The sequence below is a fragment of the Papio anubis genome, chromosome 17 (assembly GCF_008728515.1).
Source record: "Papio anubis isolate 15944 chromosome 17, Panubis1.0, whole genome shotgun sequence".
In the NCBI taxonomy this organism is placed as follows: domain Eukaryota; kingdom Metazoa; phylum Chordata; class Mammalia; order Primates; family Cercopithecidae; genus Papio; species Papio anubis.
The window spans coordinates 65,089,041-65,112,430 of record NC_044992.1 but is presented as its reverse complement, the minus strand read 5'-3'; the positions used below and the strand labels follow the sequence as shown (position 1 = coordinate 65,112,430).

The window sequence follows — 23,390 nt, the reverse complement described above, 5'->3', positions numbered from 1 at the left end:
CTAGACTTTTTGGGTAGCCAGTTCGATTTACTGCAGAAGGTATTTTGAATAAGCAAAAACTATGAATGCAAGCCCCGTTGTTTGTGTGCCAAACTAATGATGACCCACTAGGAGAAGGGATTTCATCCATGTGACACCCACCACACACCTCTGCTGGCCAGACACCTAGAGGTGGGATGGGAAGCCCTGGTGGAGGAGGAGAGAAGCTGGGGTGATGGAGGGAGGAGTCTTAGCCAAGAGTCTCCTTCATGTTCATCCCTCATCAATTAACTCTTGCAGGCCACCAGAGTAGCAGAAAGATCTTTGGGCTGTATCCACAGGGCTCTCATGATTTTAAAAATCATCCCCAGGCTGGGCGCAGTGGCTCATTCCTGTAATCCCAGCACTTTGGGAGGATGAGGCAGGCAGATCACCTGAGGTCAGGAGTTCGAGACCAGCCTGGCCAATATGGCGAAACCCTGTCTCTACTAAAAGTACAAAAATTAGCTGGGTGTGGTGGTGTGGACCTATAATCTCAGCTACTCGGGAGGCTGAGGCAGGAGAATTGCTTGAACCCGGGAGGCAGAGGTTGCAGTGAGCCAGGATCACGCCATTGCACTCCAGCCTGGGCAATAGAACAAGACTCTGTCTCAAAAAAAAAAAAAAAAAAGAAAAAAATGCATCCTCTAAGCAGCCCCCGTCCAGTCTTCCCCTGACCATCCCTCAGAGAGCCATGTACAGTTCTCAGAGCCCTGCGGTGGCTCTGCTACCTTCACGATCACTCCCCCAAAGAGCTGGCCCCAGCAGGCCTCCCAGAGTTGGGTCCCTTCTCAGCTCTTCAGCCTCATTGCCCCCATTCCCCCTCTTTACCCCCACTTCTGCCAAACCAAACCCTTGAGCGCTTCCTCAGTCTGCACATTGCTCCATGCCCCAACCTTCATATTGCTGGCCTTCTTCCAGAACATGCTCTCCCCATCATCATGACTCTCCGTTAAGAGTGCTCCCTGCCACCCCTTCCTGCCCTGCTGGGTCCCTTGTGCCTCCATCTCATTATTGTGTGAATGGCTAATGTCCCCTCCTTGACAGGGTCATCTCTGAGGGTAGGGATGCGACCCTAGTGCATAGATGCTCAGGGATGTTTAGGGAAGAAAATCATCAAGAGACCCAGATTTGAACCACATCTGTATCACCTCCCAAACCACGTGCCCTTGGCCTCCCTGGGCTTTGATGCCCTCATCAGTCCTGCATGCGCTGCCAGGCTACTGTGAGCCTCTAATGAGCCTGTGTTGACAGATGAATGCATTCTTGGGAGGACTAATCAACACACACAACTAAGGCCAAGAGAACCAGGGTTTCTACCCCAGGGACCCCCTCAGCCCCACCCTCTAGCAGCCCTGGAGCTGGGTCCCTCTGCCTGTCCCAGGATGCAGTCAGAGGCTTGAGCTTCTGGAAACTCTTGGATCTTGTCCCTGCTCCTCCCAGTCCTGCCTCGGCTCCAGGCGTCTATCTCTCCAGCTATTTTATTTTCTGATCTGGAGTTCAAAAGAACAGATCTAGGAGTGACAGCCATGGGGAACAACAGCCAGCAGGCTCATTCATGTTGGCCCAGATGAGAGCCTGCAGGCTGCCCACCTCTCCCCGCTGGGTCTGGGCACCCAGAAAGGAGGGCGTTTGGGTTCTGGTTCTACGGGCATCAAAGGCCAATGTGACTGAGAACAGCAGCTCTAGTTAGAGGCAAGGCCAGTTTGGGGCCAAGAGCAGGGGGAGGGGGGAGCCTGGTCTAATTAGAGCCCTAACATGCTCGTTTGAAAGCATTTTCAGATGTCCCCAGCCCTGCAGGCAGGGGTGGTGTAATAATAATAAAACAACATTTGCATAGAGATTTCATTTATAAAGCACTTTCTCAGGGGTGGGGTGGCACTGGGTGGCCCTGTGGAATCCTGGCTGGGAGGCCGCCCTGGCCTTGGGTCGGTTCCGCCCTCCAGCCAAGCTGGCGATTGTGTGCGAGGTAAACAAAGCGCCATTCATCCAACTGTTTCCGATTCCTCTGCTCTTCATTCCTTTTCCCTGTCTCCCGTGAAGAGCTCACTCTGGGCTTGTCACTCAGGCCAGAAAACGGGGTCAGGGGTCCCAGAGGGAGACCCCTTCCCTGATGGGAAGAAGCAGGGAGGTGGGACGGCTCCCTCCCTCTGCACATCCCCACCACCCCCAGCTCTGGCAGAATAACAGCCTGGCTGCGGTTGGTTTGTGCAACGCTTTGCTAACCTGTGGCGGTGTCTTCATGGACAAAGTATGAGCCCAGGTTTGGTAATGTCTGCGTGCACGCCACGTTTGTGTTTGGTAACATGCAGAGATAAGCAGTTTGTGGGGCTCTGCCAATCCCTCCCTACCCGAGTGGGCCTTGTGTACACAGTGTGGGGGCGAGGGGCCCTGGGGTGTCTGCCCCTGCACTGGGTGGGCGGGGTAAGGCAGCTGGGCCCCACTCTTATACAGCCCAGGCTGGAGAGTCGCCTGCAGTCACCTGGCCTCTGGCACCCTGGGGTGAGGCATTGGGCGCTGGCCCCTTAAGGGCCTCTGATGAGCTATATCGGGCCCACCTGCCTGGGTTCCGGCAGCTTCCGCAGCCCCAGCCGGAGATGGAAGATGCAAGAGGTCATTGCGGGGCTGGAGCGGTTCACCTTCGCCTTCGAGGAGGATGTCGAGATGCAGAAGGGCACTGGGCTCCTGCCTTTCCCGGGCATGGACAGTGAGTGAGGATGGGGCCACGATCCCTCCCCTACCTCCCCCCCTTTCTTTTTTTTGACGTGGAGTCTCGCTTTGTCGCCCAGGGTGGAATGCAGTGGCGCCATCTTGGCTCACTGCAAGCTCCACCTCCGGGTTCACGCCATTCTCCTGCCTCAGCCTCCCGAGTAGCTGGGACTACAGGCGCCCGCCACACGCCTGGCTAGTTTTTGTATTTTTACCACAGACGGGGTTTCACCGTGTTAGCCAGGGTGGTCTCTATCTCCTGGCCTCGTGATCCGCCCGCCTTGGCCTCCCAAAGTGCTGCGATTACAGGCGTGAGCCACCGCACCTGGCCTCCCTCCCCCTACCTTCTCTACAGGTCTCTCTGCTCAACTCCCTGATGCAACGGCCCCTTCTCTGTCTCTCTCTTCTGTGGCTTCGGGGCAACCCATTTTCCACACTGAGAGAGGCACAGAGAGACGATGAATTGAGAGAAGCCACACTGGCCTCCCGAGCTCCTGGGCCAGCCTTGAGCACCTCGAGCTCCTGTTTCAGAGTTGGGGGGTTAAGGGTTGAGGTCTGCTGGCTGGCTCTGAAGGTTAACCTCTACAGGGCCCAGATTTGAGGGCCCACAGGCCAGAGCCTGGGGGAAGTCTAGGTGGGACATGCCAATAGGAGGTGGAGGCTCCTGGGACAGCTGCAGCCTCTGGGGAAGCTACCTTCTCCATTCCGTTTTCTTCTTCCAGAGTCGGCCTCAGCTGTGTGCAACTTCTTCGCTAAAGGGCTCTGTGAGAAAGGTGAGTTACTGGGCAGGCCTGGGCCCCGAACTGGGTGAGTGTAGGGTCTGTCTGAGCTACACCCAGCAGGGGCTCTGCCTGGCCTGGGACAGGGTGTCAAATTTGCACCTGGGAAGGGAAAATTGGGATGGAGCGGAATTTTATTTTTATTTTATTTATTTTTAGATGGAGTCTCGCTCTGTCGCCCAGGCTGGAGTGCAGTGGTGTGATCTCGACTCACTGCAACCTCCGCCTCCCGGGTTCAAGCGATTCTCCTGCCTCAGCCTCCCGAGTAGCTGGAACTACAAGCGCCCACCACCAAGCCCGGCTAATTTTTGTATTTTTAGTAGAGATGGGGTTTTGCCATGTTGGCCGGACTGGTCTCAAACTCCTGACCTCAGGTGATCCACCTGCCTGGGCCTCCCAAAGTGCTGGGATTACAGGCATGAGCCACCATGCCCGGCTATGGAGCAGAATTTTAGACTTACAGGTAGACAAAGGGTAAGTGGGTGGATCCACCGAGCAGCCTGCCGCTCCCCTAAGATTTCCCCACCTCAGCAGCAGTCTTCGTAGTTTGCAGTTCGCATCAGGGTAATCAGGCTGCCTGGTAAGGGGTTTTTCTTTCTTTCTGCCTTGCTGGGATGGGCGTGTGTCTGAGCTTTGGCCTGTGCATTCCCAGGAGGCTCCAGCTTCTTCATGTTTTTCTTGTTTTCTTCCTAGCTAGACGGGAGGCCTCCTTCTTCCCCAGTCCCATGCCCTGACTCAGTTTGGAAACTGGTCAATTGTCTCATCCGTTCCCTGTGCTCTGAGGTAGCACTAGCCACCGTCTTTTAAATGCTGTCAAAAAGCATCCTCCACTTCTCTGCTGCCCTGACTTTGGGTCACTGCCCTCTTCCTAGGCCCCTCTCCCCAAATGCAGCCATTCTGGGAAGGCCTGACTCAAATACAAGAGTTTTCAACTTTTCTTCTGGCTCTTGGCTCACGTAGAGGCTCTTCCCACAGAAATACACAACTGCCCAAAATAAAAAACACACACACACAAACTGGCTTCCAATTGTAGGGTTTCCCAGTCTTGCTTGCCTATACATTTGGGTTAAGACATCTCCCTGGGGTGAGAGTTTAGGACATGCTTTCTGATCCAAATGACTCTGTCCCTGGAAGCTGGGGGGCTGGAGGGGACCGGGCAAGGAGGACCTGGGACCATGGTCGCCCACCTGCCTTGTTTGTCTTGGAGCCAGCCCTGGACCATGCAGGGAGAAGGGAAATGAGATCACTGGTCACCCAAGGGCTTGTGCACCCAGGACGCTGCAGGCTCAAATGTGGGCTGCGTGGCGTCTCCTCAGCTCAGCCCATCCAGTCCCTAGATCAGCGGTTCCTAGCAATACCCTTTTGCAAAGAAAGAAAGCTATTGTGGTGGAAGGTCAGAACCAAGCAAGTCAATGGCCAGCAGTGGAGGGTAGGGGTTATTTAAAAAGAGCACCTTGGCCAGGAGAGTTGGCTCACACTTGTAATCCCAGCACTTTGAGAGGCAGAGGCTGGAGGATCGCTCAAGACCAGCCTGGGCAACATAGCGAGACCCCATCTCTACAAAACATAAAAAAAATTTTTTTTAAAAAAGGAAAAATGGAAATAACACCTCCCCTACACCCCAAATTATGTCAGAGAACTGGCCAGGCATGAGGCTGGACCTGCTTAGAAACTCAGGAACTGCTAGCCTGGGACATGGCAAAGCCCCGTCTCTACAAAAAATAAAAAAAATTAGCTCAGTGTGGTGATGCATGCCTGTAGTTCCAGCTACTCGGGAGGCTGAGATGGGAGAACTGCCTGAGTCTAGGAGTTTGAGGCTACAGTGAGCCATGACTGTGCCATTGCATTCCAGCCTGGGCAACAGAGTAAGATCCTGTCTCAGAATGAATGAATGAATGAATGAATGAATGAATGAATGAATGAATATAAAGAGAAAGAAACTTAGGAACTGGGTGTCCTTCCTGCTAATAGCAATGCAGACTTGAGTGATGATGATAAAACAGTTAACTGTAACATTTCCATGGAATATTCCTTATAAATCATTACAAAGTTGGCTCTTCTGTCACCCTGTTAGGTCTCTGGAATCGGGAAGCATAACATTTGGTGTTTTTAAAGATGGGAATTCAACGTGCCCTAACTGAGCACTTACTATGTGCCGGGGGCTGGGCTGGGTGTGGCGATTCCAGGCTGGAAAGCCTGGCCCTGCTCCCTGGCAGGATGAGAGGGGCTGTTAGGCACTGTTGGAATGAAAAGGAGGCAGCTGTTCTGAACCCAGGTGCTTCCCTGGAGAAGGGCATGACACGCCAGTTAGACGGGAAGGATGGGCAAAGGTGTGGTAGCGGAAACAGCTGTGCATTAAGAAGAGCTTGCCCTGGCCAGGCACAGTGGCTCATGCCTATAATCCCAGCACTTTGGGAGGCTGAGGCAGATGGATCACCTGAGATCAGGAGTTTGAGACCAGCCTGGCCAACACGGTGAAACCCTGTCTCTACTAAAAATTAAAAAAAATAGCCAGGTGTGGTGGTGGGCACCTGTAATCCTAGCTACTTGGGAGGCTGAGGCAGGAGGATCACTTGAACCCGGGAGGTGGAGGTTGCAGTGAGCTGAGACTACGCCATTGTACTCTAGCGTGGGCAACAGAGCGAGACTCTGTCTCAAAACGAAGAGCTTGCCCTTCATGCTGCCTCGGCCCCCAGTTCTTGCCCCTACAGGGTCCAGGTGAAGGGATAAGGGGAGAGTCGCTGGGGACTGAGTCGGGTACCCTCCTGGGGAATCCCCGGGAGGGCTGAGCCGGGCCCAGGCTGTGGATGAGAGGCCTCCCAGCCAGGTGCTCTGGCATCTCCAGGGAAACTCTGCCCCTTCCGACATGACCGAGGGGAGAAGATGGTGGTGTGTAAGCACTGGCTCCGGGGGCTGTGCAAGAAGGGTGACCACTGCAAGTTCCTGCACCAGTATGACATCACCAGGATGCCCGAGTGCTACTTCTACTCCAAGTTTGGTAAGGCCTCTTCCTGGCTCGGCGCCTCACCGTGGAGGGTGGCAGTGTGGGCTGTGAAATGGGAAGAAGGTTTCTAGAGGAGGGCCCACGCAGAGGAGGCTGAACATGTCCCTGGAGGCTGGAGAGAACTGTCTGAGCCTCGGGTGCCTGTTCTCCAAACCCCCAGACAAGCAGAAGTACACCCTGCAGTCCCTGCCCTTCACTGCCCCCTGGATCAAGGTGCTTACCAGTTACCCCCAAAAGGGAAGAGGGCATTGTTGCTCTCCCCAGTCCTGGTTCATCACACACCCAGCCTGGCTATTTGGAAATGTCTCAGTGAGCCATCTCTCAGGCCCCGGCTAGAACTTCCTGAACATCAGGCCTTCAGAGCCACATTCACGATGCCTGCTGTACCCTCAAAGCCCCTGTGCCACTGTCTGCTCTTCCAACGGTCCTGCTATTTTAACTCTTACTTTAGAAGAAACTTTGCATTGTTTCCACGAATGGAGAACTAGCATCACTTGTTGGAAATCAAAGGTAACTGTGAACATAAATCCATGAGGTTCAGAAGTCTGGCACCTAAAATCATCTTGTGTGGTCAAGCCTCAACCAGCATCTTGCCTCCCTCTGGCTTCAAGGCATCCTTTGTCCTTTTATTTTTTTTATATGTATATATATATTTTTGAGACAGGGTCTCACTCTGTCCCCCAGGCTACAGTGCAGTGGCGTGATCTTGGCTCACTGCAAACTCCACCTCCCAGGTTCAAGCGATTCTCCTGCCTCAGCCTCCTGAGTAGCTGGAACTACAGGTACCCACCACCACCACGCCCGGCTAATTTTTGTATTTTTAGTAGAGACTGGGTTTTGCCATGTTGACCAGGCTGGTCTTGAACTCCTGACCTCAGGTGATTCACCTGCCTCGGCCTCCCAAAGTGCTGGGATTATCCGCGTGAGCCACCGCACCTGGCCTCCTTTGACCTTTTAATCAAGGGACTGTTTATGGGGAAGCTGCAGCCACTTTCCCACTTATTTAAGAAAGGAATTTGTGAATGTGCTTCAGGTGTCAACCTTCACAATACAGTTCTACGGCTCAGAGCTTTTCGGAGCTGGAAGGAGCCTTACGGATGATCTAGTCCAGTGGTTTTCGAACTGTATTCCATAAAGAGTGACCTGCAAGGAGAGAGCTGGCAGAATCCCGTAGATGCCCCTGACTCAGGAGGCTTGGCTTCCAAATGTGGCTGGAGCCAGCTTCAGGGCCTCCCAAGTGGCTGCTCCTCGTTAGTGCCAATGGGAGGGTCCTGGGTACCTGAGAAGGAGGCAAAGCATCACCTAGGCCAGTCAGAGCCCCTCCCAGGCTAATATTCCATTTCCTGCCTGCTCCTGGAAGGCGAAGGCATGGCAGTTCCTGAGAGCTGCCCCCAGGTCTCCCCTGAAAGGACAATGTTTATCCAAGCTGCCCTTGGTCACTGCCTAACATTCTGTGACTTTAGTAATAAAATGCCACCTACTTAGTTATTCCTTCAATAGCCTTGATCAGGTGCTCCTGGGCATGGATACAGGAACAGGACCAGGTCTCCCTTGGACCCAGGTAACTCCAATTAGTAGGGGACAGACTTGTAAGCCCATGATTACAAGATATAATCTACGGTTCTTACAGTAAATGAACGCATATGGCTTTCGAATATCAAAGTGATGATCACTGTAATTGGTGGTGTTGGGGAGGTGTGGGAGTGGGAGAGAGTCACTGGAAGCGCCTGCTGTCTGAGGTCTTCAGCCCAGTACCCCCCGTCTCTGAAAGGCGGACTGAAGGCTGAGGTGCTGCTGCCACCTGCTGGCCAGGCCAGGAATGCAGCGACGTGCGCCCAGCAGAACGGCAACCAGGGTAGATGACTTCTTGTTATCTCCATCCATCAAATGCCGGCTAGCATCACCTAGTGGGTGATGTCACTTTGATTCATTAGAAAGCTCAAGCGCAGAGTCAGCATTCTGCCCAGTGCTGTACACTGACAATGAGCAAATGAACCCTTCATGAATGTGAGGAAGGTGAATGAAATGGATGTGGCCTTTTCCCGTCTCTGAGCCCTGGCATTCTCTGTGAAATGAGGGGGCTAGGAAAGAATGGTGGTTTTAAACTCTTAGGAATCGGGGGTACTCTCCTTTTTTTTTTTTTTTTTTTCTCTGAGACAGAAAATTAAGAGCCCTCTTAATTTGTCTTAGGAAGAGAGCTCTGAAGGAAGCATGGGGGAAGATTCATCCCACTTTCGCTTCATTCAAGTTGAGAACTCATGAATCTTTCCAGCTTCATCCTCCTTATCTACAACTCAGTGCTTTTCAGAGCTGAAGGAGCGTCATTGCATATATTCCACTGATTTTCAAATTGCTCCAAGAAGATCTATTTTATACGCTAGGCCTCTACAGAGCAAGGTTTTGCCTAAAGGAAAGTACCCCTAGGCCAGGAACAGTGGCTCATGCCTGTAATCCTAGCACTTTGGGAGGCCGAGGTGGTGATCCTGAGGTCACCTGACGTCAGGAGTTTGAGACCAGACTGGCTAACATGGTAAAACCCCGTCTCTACTAAAAATATAAAAATTAGCCAGGTGTGGTGGTGTACACCTGTATTCCCAGCTATTCGGGAGGCTGAGTTGGGAGAATCGCTTGAACCCGGGAGGCAGAGGTTGCAGTGAGCCAAGATCGCACCATTGCACTCCAGCCTGGGCAACAGAGTAAAACCCTATCTCAAAATAATAAAATAATAATAGTAATAATAATAATAGCACCTGGGTAGCCCGGGCCCACTGAGCTGGCTCATTGGAGGAAATAAACTAAACCGGAGACTTGGTCTAATCCATAGAGATGATGACGCAGGCTTAGTATAACTGCAGGTATCCACTCTGCAGAGTGTTTCTTTTCATACCTGTGCCAGCTTGAGCAGGGCTCTGCTTTTCTTTGCATTTCCACCAAGGGGAACAGCCTCCCTAGGCTCTGCAGGCAGCATGGGTTTTGTAGTAGAGATGAAGAGGGGGCTTCAGTTACAGCGACATAGAACTATCTCCACTTAATGTCGCAGGTCTTCTTGGCTCTCCTTGTTCCTGCTAGCCTCCAACTGCCTTCAGTTCCAATGCCTCCTTTTCCATTTGGGGTCCTGCCCCCACTCTTACTCTTCCAGAGGCATATATTCCAACCATGCCCTGCTTAACAAATAAGACTTGGATGCACCCTCTTTAGACTGCAGAAGGGATTAGACATACTCGCCGTCTTCAAAAAGCTGGTGACTCCCAGAATAAAGGCCAGTGTCTTCTGTGTGTGTGAGGGGCAAGGTCAATCTGGTTTGGGGACACAGAAGTGACCACAAAGAGAAACTGCTTCTACAAAGAGTGCTGGGATTTTCAGGTGACTGCAGCAACAAGGAGTGTCCCTTCCTCCATGTGAAGCCAGCTTTCAAGTCCCAGGACTGTCCTTGGTATGACCAAGGTTTCTGCAAGGACGGTGAGGCCTTGGAAGCCAGGGAGCCCTAGGGGTTGTGGGGATCAGGGTGTGGGGGCTTTCAGCAGGGGAGGGGCCATTGTCCTGATGAGTCTGTGCCTTGCTGGAACCCCAACAGAAGGCCTTTCTGTAGTTCTCCAGCTCTGCCGTGACACACAAAACACAGCCTGGTGTGGGGCCATAACAGGCTTCTTGGGGCAGACTGACTTGGGTTCAAATCCTACCTTCAGCATGTATCAGCTGCATGCCCTTCTCCAAGTTACTGAACCACAGGAAGCTCTTGACACAGGGTGAGGCCCACAGGAAACGCTTAGTTCATGTGCACTCTCTTCTGCATTCCACTTACCCACCTGGGGGATCCTGAGTGTTGCTTAAGCATGTCCTACCTTTCCCATTGCTGTCAGCCAAATTTAAGAGGCAGCTTCCCCCAGCAGGGTTCCCATGCCCTAAGCAACAGAGTTTCTCCCTCTCCTGTGTCTTCAGATAGGTTTTTCTTACTGACTTCTTAGTGCTATTGGTTTTAGGGATCTGGGCGGGGGTGAGGGCTGCTGACAAGATCAGTAGGATTGTGGGTTTAGCTTTTCCTTTTCTTTCACCCAGGCTGGAGTGCAGTGGTGCAATCTTGGCTCATTGCAACCTCTGCCTTCCAGGTTCAAGCAATTCTCCTGCCTCAGCCTCCCAAGTAGCTGGGATTACAGGTGTGCGTCACCACGCCCAGCTAATTTTTGTATTTTTAGTAGAGACAGAGTCTCGCCATGTTGCCCAGGCTGGTCTCAAACTCCTGGGCTGAAGTGATCCACCCACCTTGGCCTCCCAAAGTGCTGGGATTACAGGTGTGAGCCACCCCGCCCAGCCAGGTCAGCTTTTCCTCAGCTATACGTCCCATACCTAAACAAATAACAGGCAACAAAGTATGGTTCATATCCATGCAAGTCCTCCAGGACACAGCATGTCAGTGACACTTCCAACTCGATATCAGGACTTGCCAGCTGACACCTGCTCCAGCACATTCCAAGGTTCCCTTTCCCCACCCCTGTCTCGTGGCTAGAAGTGGGTACTTTAGGGTGGTATGGAAAGGACGGGAAGATTTATCCACCCGTATTAAGTGAAGCCCCGATGACCATCCACACCCTTCCCAGGGAACTTTTTCATGTGTTTTCCCCTCTTGCTGAAACAGATCTTTCTCATCACTTTCTCTTTGCCCAGCAGGTCCTCTGTGTAAATACCGCCATGTCCCCAGAATAATGTGTCTCAACTATTTAGTTGGCTTCTGCCCTGAGGGACCCAAGTGCCGATTTTCTCAGTAAGTACGATCCTTCAGTTACCAACTCCCATCAGAGTGCTGGGCCTAGCCTTCTAGTTCTAGATCTTTCCATACCTTTGCTGGTCCATGGTGGAAAATGAAGCGTCTGGCAAGCATCTGCCCCAGTATTTTCCTGGCACTGCTGCCTGACCCTGGCGATCTCAGAACTCGAACCCATCCTCTTATTGTGTACTCATACTGGGGATGGGTGTCGATCTTTTCACAAACTGTTCTAAGAGTAGAGACACTTAACACCCATTTCTCCCCAGTCCTCCGTAATTCTCCCTCACGCCCTGGCTAAGGGAGGGCACCTTCCCTACAGGGTTCTGAAATATGAACTCTGCAGCAGGCTGGCGCAGAGCATGTTAATGAGCAGAAGATGGGAGGGCAAGAGCTGGGCTGTAATCGTCTCTCTCCACTTTCCTTAGTCCCAAGATGAATCTTTTATTCAACCCGAGTTACACGAAGGTGAGTGCAGGCAGGCACGTGCCATCGTGCCTCATCTCTTTATTCTCACTGCTTTCTGCTCCCCAGGGAAGCTCACCCAGCAGCACTGCATGGCTCCAAGCAAACCCTCACTCTCCTTTGAAAGGCAGTCATCATGCATGCAGGGCGCATATGTGTGGTTGTTCCTCCCAGACTCCTCTCCAACCTCTAGGATCTCTGCTGTGGGTAGGGTAGGACTTCTCTGTTGAGCAGCCCTAGGCTTTCCTTCTGCTAACTGGGTAGCATGCGTGGTTTTTGGAATCAGGGCTGGCCCTGATTGAGAACAGGGCCCAGTCTCTATGGAGAGATACACACTCTCAATAGACACCAAGTGTTGATGAGCGCCTATGTCAGGGGTTGGCAAACTACAGCCTGTGGGCCAAGTGCAGCCTGCTGCCTTTCTTTGTACAGGTGAAGGGCTAAGAATGGTTTGTAAAAAGTGGGAGGAAAATCAAAATATTTTGTGACATGTGAAATTAATTCCAGCGCTCATAAAGGGTTTTGTTGGAACAGGGCCATGGCTGTTCCGGTGCTTACAATGGCAGAGTCCAGTGGCTGCAACAGAAACCCAATGGCCTGCAGAGTATAAAATATGTACTGTTTGGTGTTCTATAGAAAAAGCTTTCTGACCCCTGGTCTAGGTGACTGAATGTCAGACACCTGTTTAAGTATCACAGAGGCCAGACAGCGCCAACACCGGGGCAGCTACTGACAGCTACTGGGGACTCCGAGCACTGGACGCCGGGTGGGTGATGGCCTGGGAGGAAGGCAGTCCCTGCTGGTTCTGAGTGGACCTTGAAAGAAGGTGGGAGGCAATCTGTGGGACTGTGGGGAATTTACAAGCCCATTTACAATGAAAGCCTAATTTTCATTGAAAGGTATGCTTTTGGCACTTAAAACTGTAACTGAAGGCATCTTGAACCTTGGTTTCACCCTAAAAGCATGGCCAGCACCCCGGCCCTCTGTGAAGTTGTAGTATCTGCACAGAGGGACTATCTGCAGTATGTGTTTCCTCACGACTTCACTTTATCTGCAGCTTGTCAACCGGCCCCGGGATTCAGCACCTCCTATTTCTGCTGTGGAAGCTTGGAAGCCCCCATCCCCAACAGAGTGCCTGCTCTCCTGCCTGGGGATCAGGGGTCAAGGGCAGGACCTGTGCCACAGGGTGGGCAAAGGAACCCAAAGGGCTGGGCTAGTGCTGGGCTGAGAGCTGGGAGGGCAAGGAATGATCAGGGAGCTGGAGAATGACTCCTTTTCTGCACCAGATGGGAGAGTGAATTGGGAGAGAATGAGAGGATACTGTAAACCATTCTGTTGGCATCTCCTGTTGGACGAGACTGTTCCTTCAAAAGGAACAGTCATTTCCCGCTTTGTTGCCTACTACTCTTCAGTTACTTGTACATAACATCCTTGAGATTCTTTTTTGGCAGGAGGGCAGAGTATGGTTAAGGGAGGGAATGTAGCACCTGGTTCTTTTTTTCTGCTATCTTCTGGTTTATTGGGAAGAAAAAAAAATCATGTTTGATCATACCTTCATTCTGATAGCTTCTAAACTGTCCTGAGCTTTGCAGTCTCCATTCTGCAAGAGAATAGTTTTATCGGGATGACAGGTAAGAGAGGCAGAACCCTTGACTTTCTTGTACAGTTGCTTTTATGTGCCTTGCAATATCTAGAGCCTTGTTCTCTGTGATTGTAATGCTGGGCTTGAATGCCTGAAATAAGCTTCACTAACAAGCAGAATCCATCCAATTCCTCACAAAGGTGGCTAACCATCTCCTATGGTTCCCTAGACATCTTTAGAAATCTGAATTTACAAAAAGTCATGCCATTCACTTTTTCTGTTTTTGTGTCAAAGACCAGGCCATTATGCCAGTAAGTACAGTAAGACTCAACTGATAGGAGTTATTAAAAACTAACCCATGGTCAGGAGAAGATGCTCAATGGGATTCTGTTTTCCAAGTTCCACAGTGAGCCTGCTGTCATCCTAAGCAGGGTATGAGTGAGGTGCAAAAGTAGCCTGTGGCATGCAGGTTTCTTTCTTTTGATCCTGTAAGTGAACGAGCTACTAAAAATACAACAGGATTGGAGGCTGATTGGCAGGAATGAGTTATCCATAAAACGGGAGCAAAATGTACATAAAAACCAAAAGTTCGAGTCTATGGGAAATCTACGATCATTATACTTTGCTCAGCTCCTACCAACAGTTCTGGGTTGCACGTGGCAATTCCTCTGCATATGGCCTCAGCTGCTGCTACTAACTGGCAATTAACTCAAATGGTTTTCTTTAGCATGACAGCTGCTTCCCTGTATGGCTTATTTAAATCTAAGAATATATTCTGTGCCTTATGTGTGGAGTATTATGGAGTAGATGGTACAAAATAGGCTTATCCTGGGGAGGTAAGGTAGTGACATGTAACATTCAACAGTATTGCTATCTTTTAATGCCATAATGAAAGGCCAATACCAAGGCAACTTAATCCACTGGGACAGGAGAGGTAGCAGCTGTGCTGAGCCTTTTGGAGAAATGGAGAAGTGCCATGTGATGTGTCAGGAAGAACTAGACCCCCACCTTGGTAAAGAGACAGGTGCCTGGCCTGCCTGGAGCTGGAGTCCCCAGTTAGGGCAGTCTAAAAGAATGGAGCCCAGAAGTCAGGTTTTGGGGGGTTGAATGCCAGTTCAAACCAATGGGGCTGCTATGTGATGAACAGCACAGAGTTACGTAGGCAAATCACTCTACCTCAAGCCCGTTTTCTTTTTGGAAAATGAGCAGGATAGCACCTTTGTCACAGGACTGTTTGAATCTAAAAGGAGAAAACACATGCAAAAAACCTTGCATGGCACTCGGCACAAAGCAAGCCCCAGATGCTGGCTGGATCTGTGTGTGGATTGTAGTAGGGCCTCTCTTCCTCCGTTCAAGGTTGGAATTTGTATGTAGTATGATGGCACATACTACAGGCTTTAGAACAGCTGCTGTCAATGAGTTCCTACCATCACAGATGTTGCTGGAGTTAACACACATAAGACTTCTAATCTCACTAAATGTCTACAAAGTAGGAATAATTATCCCCAAATTACAGTACAAAGGAGGCTCCAGTAAACTGGATAACTTACTCAGGGACACACCCACCCATTTCACAGGTGAGGCTCTAGAAGAGGCAGATGATCAGCTCAGGGGAGTATTTTTTATATTTTACAAATATTTTTATTATGAAGAGTGGCGGTAGTAGTATGTAGATGCCCCATAAAGCATAAAAGAGTCTGCTGATAATAAAATGATTTTAACAGCTAAAATAAATTTTAATGTGCATTAGAAAAACTACACGTTCCCAAGTAAACTCAGTCTTTCAGATATTATTATTCAGGATTAAACGAGGCTGTCCTGAGGTTAGTCCACTCATACAGACCACGTGAGTTACAACCAGGGTGTTCAAGCATGCCCCTGAGTATTTCCAACTTTTAGTAACAGTATCTTCTAATATGTCCTCTCAAGTATGGAGAGTAGCCTGGGTGTCACCATGCCTCTTCTGCAGGATGGATGGGAAGGTGAATATGGATTATGTGTATGGATTCTCATGCTCCATTTGTACGCACCTTGCAGGAAGATTCGGGAATTCAAGCTGCTGCCTGGAAGCAAGATCTAAGCATTGCTTCGTACCTAGTGGGGCTCTCACCAATGCCACAGACTGGGCAGAACACGACTTTTACCCCCTCTCCTTCTGGAGCATGATTTTATTTTATTTACTTTTTTTTGAGACAGAGTCTGGCTCTGTTGCCCAGGTTGGAGTGCAGTGGCATGCTCTTGGCTCAGAAACTTCTGCCTCCTGGGTTTAGGCGATTCTCCTGCCTCAGCCTCCCGAGTAGCTTGGATTACAGGCACCTGCCACCATAGCTGGCCAATTTTTGTATTTTTAGTAGAGACAGGGTTTCATCATGTTGGCCAGGCTGGTCTTGAACTCCTGACCTCAAGTGATCCGCCCGCCTCGGCCTCCCAAAGTGCTGGAATTTACAGGCATGAGCCACCACGCCCAGCCTGGAGCATGATTTTAAGAGACAAAATTTATAAGGCTGTTTAAAATGGTAAATCATGTTAGAGCGTTTTTCCTTGGCTCTGTGAAGAGATGAGTAGTTACTCCATCTCACACCTGAAGCGTGGACTTGTCCGCTATTTGTTCTGAAGAGTCTTGTCTTTCTGGATGAAGCTTTTAATCTGGTGACCACATACATGATTGGAACTGGCTGTGCAAATGAACTTATAGCAATTTTACATATATGAGCGAAAAATGTATCCTCACAAGACAAGCTGACATCAGTATTGCACCCTGGAGCTGTGAGGGGTGCTTCCTGATCATGCTGAGTTTGTTTAGATCTAAATCTCAGAAAATAATCAATCAGCTATCGGTTTAACTCAACAATGCTCTTAAACTATTCTGAACATTAAGAAGAGATTCTTGAAGGACTTGATGAAACATCTTCACTTATTTTCCCAACCCAGATGGCAGCAATGAGCAGATAAGGAAGCCTTTCCTTCCATTCTCTGTAGACATTTACAAGTAATTCCAGAATGTGGAGACTTTCCAATGGCTTCTTGAAAGTTACCCACACTACTTTATTTGTGGATTCTCAGTACCTAATTCAAAGAAGTCAGCGGGGAGGTTTTTTTTGTTTCCTACTATATGTGAGTTACAATTCTTAGTACTTAACAATGTCAACCAAAAAAGCCGTCTTCTTATTAATACAGGATCTCACCTTTGCCTTAAACTTGGCAATACAAGGCAGATCTCCTTTTAGGACTGATGGATCATTAAATAGTTCTATTCTCTTTAAGGAACTTATTTTCAGGGATATAAAATATTCACTGTGACTAAGTTAAACTTTTTCATTATGTTTTAGCATTCTGATTATGACAAGTGATACTACTTCATTTATAGCAGTGATACAAATGTTCCTGATAACCTTGAGGGGTGACAAGCTATCCCTTTATGCTACCACTACACTTAGGTGTTACAGGGCAATTCAGTGGGCAACACAGGGCATGAAGGCACTAGAGACAAGTCACAACAGGCTTCTCCTACTTAAATGTGCTTCCTAATCCAAACATGTTTTAGAGCGGCAATCTCCAGTCGTCTTCGCCACACCAACACACGGAGGTACTGTTCTCTTCCAGGGCAGGGGTCGGCACAATTTTTCTGTAAAGGCCAGAGAGTAAATATTTTCAGCTTTTCAGGGCATATGGTTTCTGTTGCAACTACTTGACTTTGCTGTTGTCACGTGAAACAGCCATGGACAGCACCCAACCAAATGAGCAGGGCTTGTTTTGACTACGTACAAAAACAAGGCAGTGGGCGGCTTTGGTCTCTGGGTCACGGTGGTCTGCTGCCCCTGCTCGAGGGAACTGGGGGACTGGGAAAGAGGATATTATTGAAGGTCATTCTCATCTACCTTCTCACCTCAAGAGTTCCTGGTCTTGAGTAAGCACGCGGGGGGAGGTGTGGAGAGAACCATTAAGCATCTCTCCTAAAGAGCACTCACAGAGAATGGGCACAAAGCTTTCGGCAGGGAAGATTGTTCTGGGCTCCAATGAAGTTCTTAGTAATATTAAACTAAAATAACTGAATGTAGAACTCTTTCCCCTCAACCACAACTTTTTTCCTTACAGAGAATTCTAGGATACAGGGATATATTGCCGAATACCTTAACTATGAGAATTTGTTGCATAATTAAATTACTCCCATTAGGGATGGAAAAGAGCAGGGGACTGGGAATAGAAAAGGTAGGTAAAAAGTAGCCCCAGCATTCCAGCTTTGAGAAGAGAGAGAAACAACGTACAAGTCAACATATGCTAGCTGTGGCTTTCCTGTAGGTTTTTTGGGATTTTTGAGACACTTCCATCACCCAGGCTGGAATGCAATGGCATAATCTCAGCTGACTGCAGCCTCTGCCTCCGGGGCTCAAGGGATTCTCTCGCCTCAGCCTCCTGAGCAGCTGGGACTACAGGCATGTGCCACTGAGCTTGGCGACTTTTTACGTTTTTCTGTAGAGATGGGTTTCACCACGTTGCACAGGCTGATCCTGAACTCTTGACCTCACGATCCACCCACCTTGGCCTCCCAAAGTGCTGGGATTACAAGCGTGAGCCACTGCACCCAGCATTCCTGTAGTTTTAAAAGAGCTGGGACATAAGAGGAACTGACCTCATGTATTTTGGGATGAGGATACCACAAGCAAAGCTGAGGCAGAGGGGTGTATGCGTGTGATATACAACTAACCCTCTATGTTAGAAAGGAGGCTGGGGAAACACTTATCCATTGATGCTGCCTAAATTTCCTCAAAGCTTTTTCTACCTGTAAGTATCCAAGTTACTCTCTATGGGCCAAAGCGGAAGTCAAAAAATCAGACACTGAATAGTTTGATGAGATGAAGAAACACAGAAAATCCACCAGCCAAAAACAATCCTAACAAATTGAGAGGAATTTTGCAGTAATACACAGAAACTCTTGAGAAAGGGATAGGGGTGGGATTCTGAAAAGTTTCCAGGAAGAGATGATAAGTTAGCCACCTGGTCACTATTATACTCAATTAAGATGTATAAAATGTGATTTACCATTATAGTTAGTGTGCTATTTTAAAAATCATCTTAAAAATATTTGTAAGGTTTTTTGCGGAGGCTTACCTGCAACTCGAATGCCCATCCTTAGCTCCTGTGTTTCTCGCACCTATCAAGATCTGGTCAAGGGCCCCAGAGACCCTAAGGGGAAGGGCCTGATGTGGGCTTATTTTCTGCCAATTCAGATACTCTCCTGTATCAACATATAGGTAGTAGTCTGGTATCTCATATAGATGAATGGTAATGAGATACTAGGTTTTTACTGAGAAATAACTTTTTAATTTTAATGATGAACTTTGTCATCTTCACATCTCCTTGAATTATAACTTTATGATTAAACAAAACTAGTTTTTCTCTAATTCTCAGTTGCTCTTGACAACAAGCCAAGAACATCCAGACAGAACCAGATCTGTCTACATTAATAATACATTTACTTCCTGTATCATTTTAGATTCCAATAATTTTATTCTTTATTTTTTTTTTTGACTCCCTCTCCCTGTCCCACATATTACACATTTTTAAATTGTTAAGTATGTATTGCAGTCGTCTCCACTGTACGCTCTTTGCTGTTCCAGAACTTTAAGTGATGTCCAGGTCAACACCACTTACGCCAGCGCTGCAGCTCTTTGGATAAACAGAGACAAATGTAAGGATCCAAGAGGCCACTTCCAATGACTGTTGCTATCTCTTGCCTCTACAGATCATTCTGTTATATTTTTGTTTTATAAGTTTAGAAATAGAGTATTAAGCACAATGAGTTTGTTTCACTTTCTTCAGTCTCTGTTCACTAATGTTAGTTATCAAACAATCCCTTTCAGACTGGTAAAACTTTAAGAAAAAGCCCTTTTCTCTGTGGGAGAAATGACTCTTGGTTTTGGGCCTCTCCATTTATGCAGGACGATCAGAAAGGCACTCCTTTCCCTCACGCATGGCCAGGTGTCTGACACAAGAGATGGCGGCGAGGCCATTCCAGCCAGCATGCAGGAGTGTGCTGCTGCCCTGTTCCTGCTGTCGGACCTACCCGCTACTCGCTAGGCACTGATTTCATCAAACACATCCCAATTAGCATCCAACTGTGATTTTTTGAAAAAAGAAGTCTAGTGTGTGAATTATGTTGGCCTTCAGAGTTCATCGTTATCTTGTACTTTTATACCTGAGGTTTTCATCTGAAAGTGGGCTTTTTTTTTAATTGTACAAAAATACTGGTGGTTTTGTTTTGTTTTGTTTTTTGAGATGCAGTTTCGCTGGTCGCCCAGGCTGGAGTGTAATGGCGTAATCTCGGCCCACTGCAACCTCTGCCTCCTGGGTTCTAGCAATTCTCCTGCCTCAGCCTCCTAAGTAGCTGGGACTACAGGCGCCCGCCATCAGGCCCAGCTCATTTTTGTATTTTTAGTAGAGACAGGGTTTCACCACGTTGGGCAAGCTGGTCGTGAACTCATGACCCCAGGTGATCTGCTGGCCTCGGCCTCCCAAAGTGCTGGGATTACAGGCATGAGGCACTGCACCCGGCCCAAAAATACTGGTTTTTGATTGTACAAAACCAGCACAAAAATTTAATTATACAAACATACTGATATTTTTGATACCCATCATGTCTTTTTAATTATAAGGATATATTTTTATAATACAATACTTTGAAAATGAAGAAAGATATCTTGAATTAAGAGAAATGAAAGTAAAGTATTTTCCTTGTGGGTAAGACTTAGTGCAAGCTGAAACTTGGAGAATGGCACTTTGCTTTTTAAGTGTTCAAAGTAGATTAACTGAGATAGATAGCAATAAGACTTAGACACATTGGTAAGTGACAGCTGTATTCTATTCCTCCTCCTTTCTTTTGTGGTATAAAAGTGTTTGGTTTCAATGCCAAAAACGTGCTCTTAGGCACCGAGGAAAAGCACCTTCCACTGGAGCAAGGAAACAGTTCTTAGGTATCTGACCTTTTGGCAGGGAAGGAAAAAAAGCTAGAAAGGCTGAGTGCAGTGGCTCATGTCTGTAATCCCAGCACTTTGGGAGGCCAAGAAAAGTGGATCACCAGGGGTTAGGAGTTCAAGACCAGCCTGGCCAATATGGTGAAAACCCTGTCTCTACTAAAAATACGAAAAGTTAGCCAGGCATGGTGACATACACCTGTAGTTCCAGCTACTCGGGAGGCGGAGGTTGCAGTGAGCCAAGATTGTGCCACTGCACTCTAGCCTGGGTGACAGAGCAAGACTCCGTCTCAAAAAAAAAAAAAAAAAAAAACATGAAATGGAGGGCAAGGACAATTATGTGAATTCTAGTCAAATCTTATACAGGCCATTACAACCAAGCCTCTAATAAAACCCCAGAGCCCGTCAGGCGCAGTGGCTCACGCCTGTAATCTCAGCACTTTGGAAGGCCGAGGTGGGCAGATCACCTGAGGTCGGGAGTTTGAGACCAGCCTGACCAACATGGAGAAACCCCATCTCTACTAAAAATACAAAATTAGCCGGGTATGGTGGCCCATGCCTGCAATTCCAGCTACTCGAGAGGCTGAGGCAGGAGAATCACTTGAACCCAGGAGGCGGAGGTTGCGGTGAGCCGAGATCATGCCATTGTACTCCAGCCTGGGCAACAAGAGCGAAACTGCATCTCAAAAATAAAAAAATAAAAAACCCCAGAAACCTCAGGCAATAGCTCATTCAGCAGGGCATGTCAGATACTGTAAAGCTGTTAAAATAAAAAAAAAAAAAGCAATTCAGAGAATCCCTTCGAGGTCCACATAACGGAATGGGACCTGTTATTTAGGCTAGAAATACAGAAAGGCTTACTCAGACGTCTGAAACTCCAGCTACAACACAGGACGAAGTACCCTGTGAAGAGCATCGTGATGCCACCGACTCCACTCTTCCTTATGGTGGTGTTGCACCTGATCCAGCCTGTTCAAAAGGAAATACGGCTTGTTACAGTGACTGAAACTAGGGCCAGTATCCACGGGTCATTCAAGTTTTCCCAGTTAGCTTGAGTGATGGAACTGTAATTCAGAGATTTACACGCACATATTTTAAACACATAAAGGCTAACTAACATCAAATACCCTTAACTTGACTAGATTCAAATTTTGTTACTCTTGTTTTGGGTGCTTGGTTAAAATCTTTAGTGGGAGGAGGCTAATACAACTGGTTAACTTGAGGTTTAGAGTCTTTCTGGCTTTGGGAGGAGGCAAAATCAATATGGGCCAGGGAAAGTTGGGGGTAGGTATTAAAAAATACAAGCTGTTGAATAAATGGTAGTTATTAGCTTTGGTGCTTTCAATTATGTCAAACTCCAAAATGAAAACAGACAAGTGGAAAACTAGGAAGACAATAGACATTTTAACATTTTTTTTCCTCTCCTCTTTAGCCTTGCTATAACAGCCTAAGAGAAACTTTTCCAAATGCCCGGAACCAGCAACAGAATGCAACAGTCAAACTCCAGCCTCACCTTTTTGTACAGCTCCCAAGAGCCTCATTAGAGAGAAGTTGGAGGTTGTAAGTCCGGTAGGGGTTTCCAAACTCCTTATATGTGTTGAGCTCTTTCCAACAAAGAAACTATGGTTCCAAACAGAAGTCACTGTCATTGTTTACCGAAACGTACCCCCTTCCCCAACATCCAGTGCCGAAGGATCCAGGGCTAAACCTCAGGAAAAGCATATTCTAAACAGGTGAATTAAACATTTCTGCATTGAACTGCAGCTACGTGTTGAAAGTCAAATCAATTACAGGTTGAAAAAACGTTTTTCAAAAGGCCAAGGGACCCCTGCAAATCAGGACCTCTACTTGGTTTTGGTCTGCTGAGTACCCTGGCCAGGTGATTGATGGGCATGTGCTTCATGAAGTGAGTCTTACAACATCTTTTTGTTTTTGAGACAGAGTCTTGCTCTGTCACCCAGGCTGGAGTGCAGTGGCATGATCTCGGCTCACTGCGACCTCCACCTCCTGAGTTCAAGTGATTCTCCTGCCTCAGCCTCCTGAGCACTGGGATTACAGGCACACGCCATCACGCCAGGCTAATTTTTGTTATTTTTAGTAGACATGGGGTTTCGCCATGTTGGCCAGGCTGGTCTTGAACTCCCAACCTTATGTGATCTGCCTGCCCCAGCCTCCCAAAGTGCTGGGATTATAGGCATGAACCACTACACCTGGCCTCTTTTACATCTTCTATCATGTGCTAAACATATCGGCCAAAAGCATGACTTTCTCCTATTATGACTGTGACTTGTCCACAGTCAACATGCCTGTTCTATTACCCTATTACTATTATTGGCCAGGAAACATTTCCTATTTACGTTCAGTATGTGAATAACTTAAGCAGAACCAGAAAAGAGGGCTTATGCAGGCTGGGCGCAGTGGCTCACAACTGTAATCCCAGCATTTCGGGAAGCCGAGGCAGGTGGATCACGAGGTCACGAGATTGAGACCATTCTGGCTAACACAGTAAAAACCCATCTCTACTAAAAAATAGAAAAAATTAGCCGGGCATGGTGGTGGGTGCCTGTCGTCCCAGCTACTCAGGAGGCTGAGGCAGGAGAATGGTGTGAACCCGGGAGGCAGAGCTTGCAGTGAGCCGAGATCGCGCCACTGCATTCCAGCCTGGGCAACAGAGCAAGACTCCATCTCAAAAAAAAAAAAAAAGGGGGCTTATGCTCCTTAATCACATTTCTCCTGCACCTGGTTTTCTCCGTGTTTTATGACAGGTAATCTCTACTACTGATGGTTCTCTGGTCTTGGTTTGGTTCATCAGGATAAAGAATAAATTAAACACCGATAACAGGTTTAGCAGGTGTGGTAAAAGTTGCTGTGGATGTAAAAATATCCAAATGATCATTAAAGAGCAATGAAAAGAATCATGCTGGCTTTCAAGAAATTGCACAGAAGATAATTCTCTTGCAAGGTGAAGGTTAGTCTCTTAAAAAAACCCCATTCATCTTGGAAAAAATTTGAGGAAAATGGTGCAAAGAGCCAACTTCCTGAAAATTGCAACCATGCAGCAGTGTCAGAACCATGTGGTTCCCTGGCCTTGCCCTGCTTTCTC

The 23,390-nt window shown here is 48.2% G+C and overlaps 2 protein-coding genes across 16 annotated transcripts in view; one reads left to right on the top strand and one right to left on the bottom strand.

Moving 5' to 3' along the window:
• The first annotated feature begins 642 nt into the window (after window positions 1-642).
• Window positions 643-22,050, top strand: CPSF4L (cleavage and polyadenylation specific factor 4 like). 6 transcript variants are annotated; one of them, XM_009191129.4, is made up of 8 exons: window positions 644-2,725; window positions 3,450-3,500; window positions 6,352-6,504; window positions 9,874-9,969; window positions 11,176-11,269; window positions 11,698-11,737; window positions 18,935-19,005; window positions 21,720-21,920. In XM_009191129.4, the coding sequence occupies exons 1-7, from the start codon at window positions 2,557-2,559 to the stop codon at window positions 18,944-18,946; spliced, it is 615 nt and encodes a 204-aa protein (XP_009189393.1). In that variant the 5' UTR covers window positions 644-2,556; the 3' UTR covers window positions 18,947-19,005; window positions 21,720-21,920. The 6 variants fall into 6 exon arrangements, with proteins under 6 accessions (XP_009189394.1, XP_031513030.1, XP_031513031.1 ...); XM_009191125.4 differs by lacking the exon at window positions 11,698-11,737; XM_009191130.4 differs by lacking the exons at window positions 11,698-11,737; window positions 18,935-19,005 and having other exon boundaries at window positions 643-2,725; window positions 21,720-22,050.
• The window catches only part of C17H17orf80 (chromosome 17 C17orf80 homolog), a 16,473-nt gene continuing 8,774 nt past the window's right edge, over window positions 15,692-23,390 (bottom strand). For 4 of the 10 annotated variants that reach the window (XM_009191136.4, XM_009191132.4, XM_009191131.4 and 1 more), the window contains 2 exons: window positions 21,149-21,256; window positions 15,692-16,941 (listed from right to left, as the gene is read on the bottom strand). In XM_009191136.4, the coding sequence (XP_009189400.1) occupies window positions 16,841-16,941; window positions 21,149-21,256 (209 nt within the window). In that variant the 3' untranslated portion in view covers window positions 15,692-16,840. Of the gene's footprint in view, window positions 16,942-18,804; window positions 18,984-21,148; window positions 21,257-21,800; window positions 21,908-23,390 lie in introns of those variants that run through there. The other 6 variants (XR_639363.4, XM_009191140.4, XM_021928438.1 and 3 more) reach the window with 5 other exon arrangements.

Coding starts and splice junctions, on each gene's coding strand:
- CPSF4L (XM_031657170.1), top strand. CDS start 2,557: ATGAGCTATATCGGGCCCACCTGCCTGGGTTCCGGCAGCTTCCGCAGC. Junction 6,505..9,873: donor CTACTTCTACTCCAAGTTTG/GTAAGGCCTCTT, acceptor TGGGATTTTCAG/GTGACTGCAGCAACAAGGAG. Junction 9,970..11,175: donor CCAAGGTTTCTGCAAGGACG/GTGAGGCCTTGG, acceptor TTTGCCCAGCAG/GTCCTCTGTGTAAATACCGC.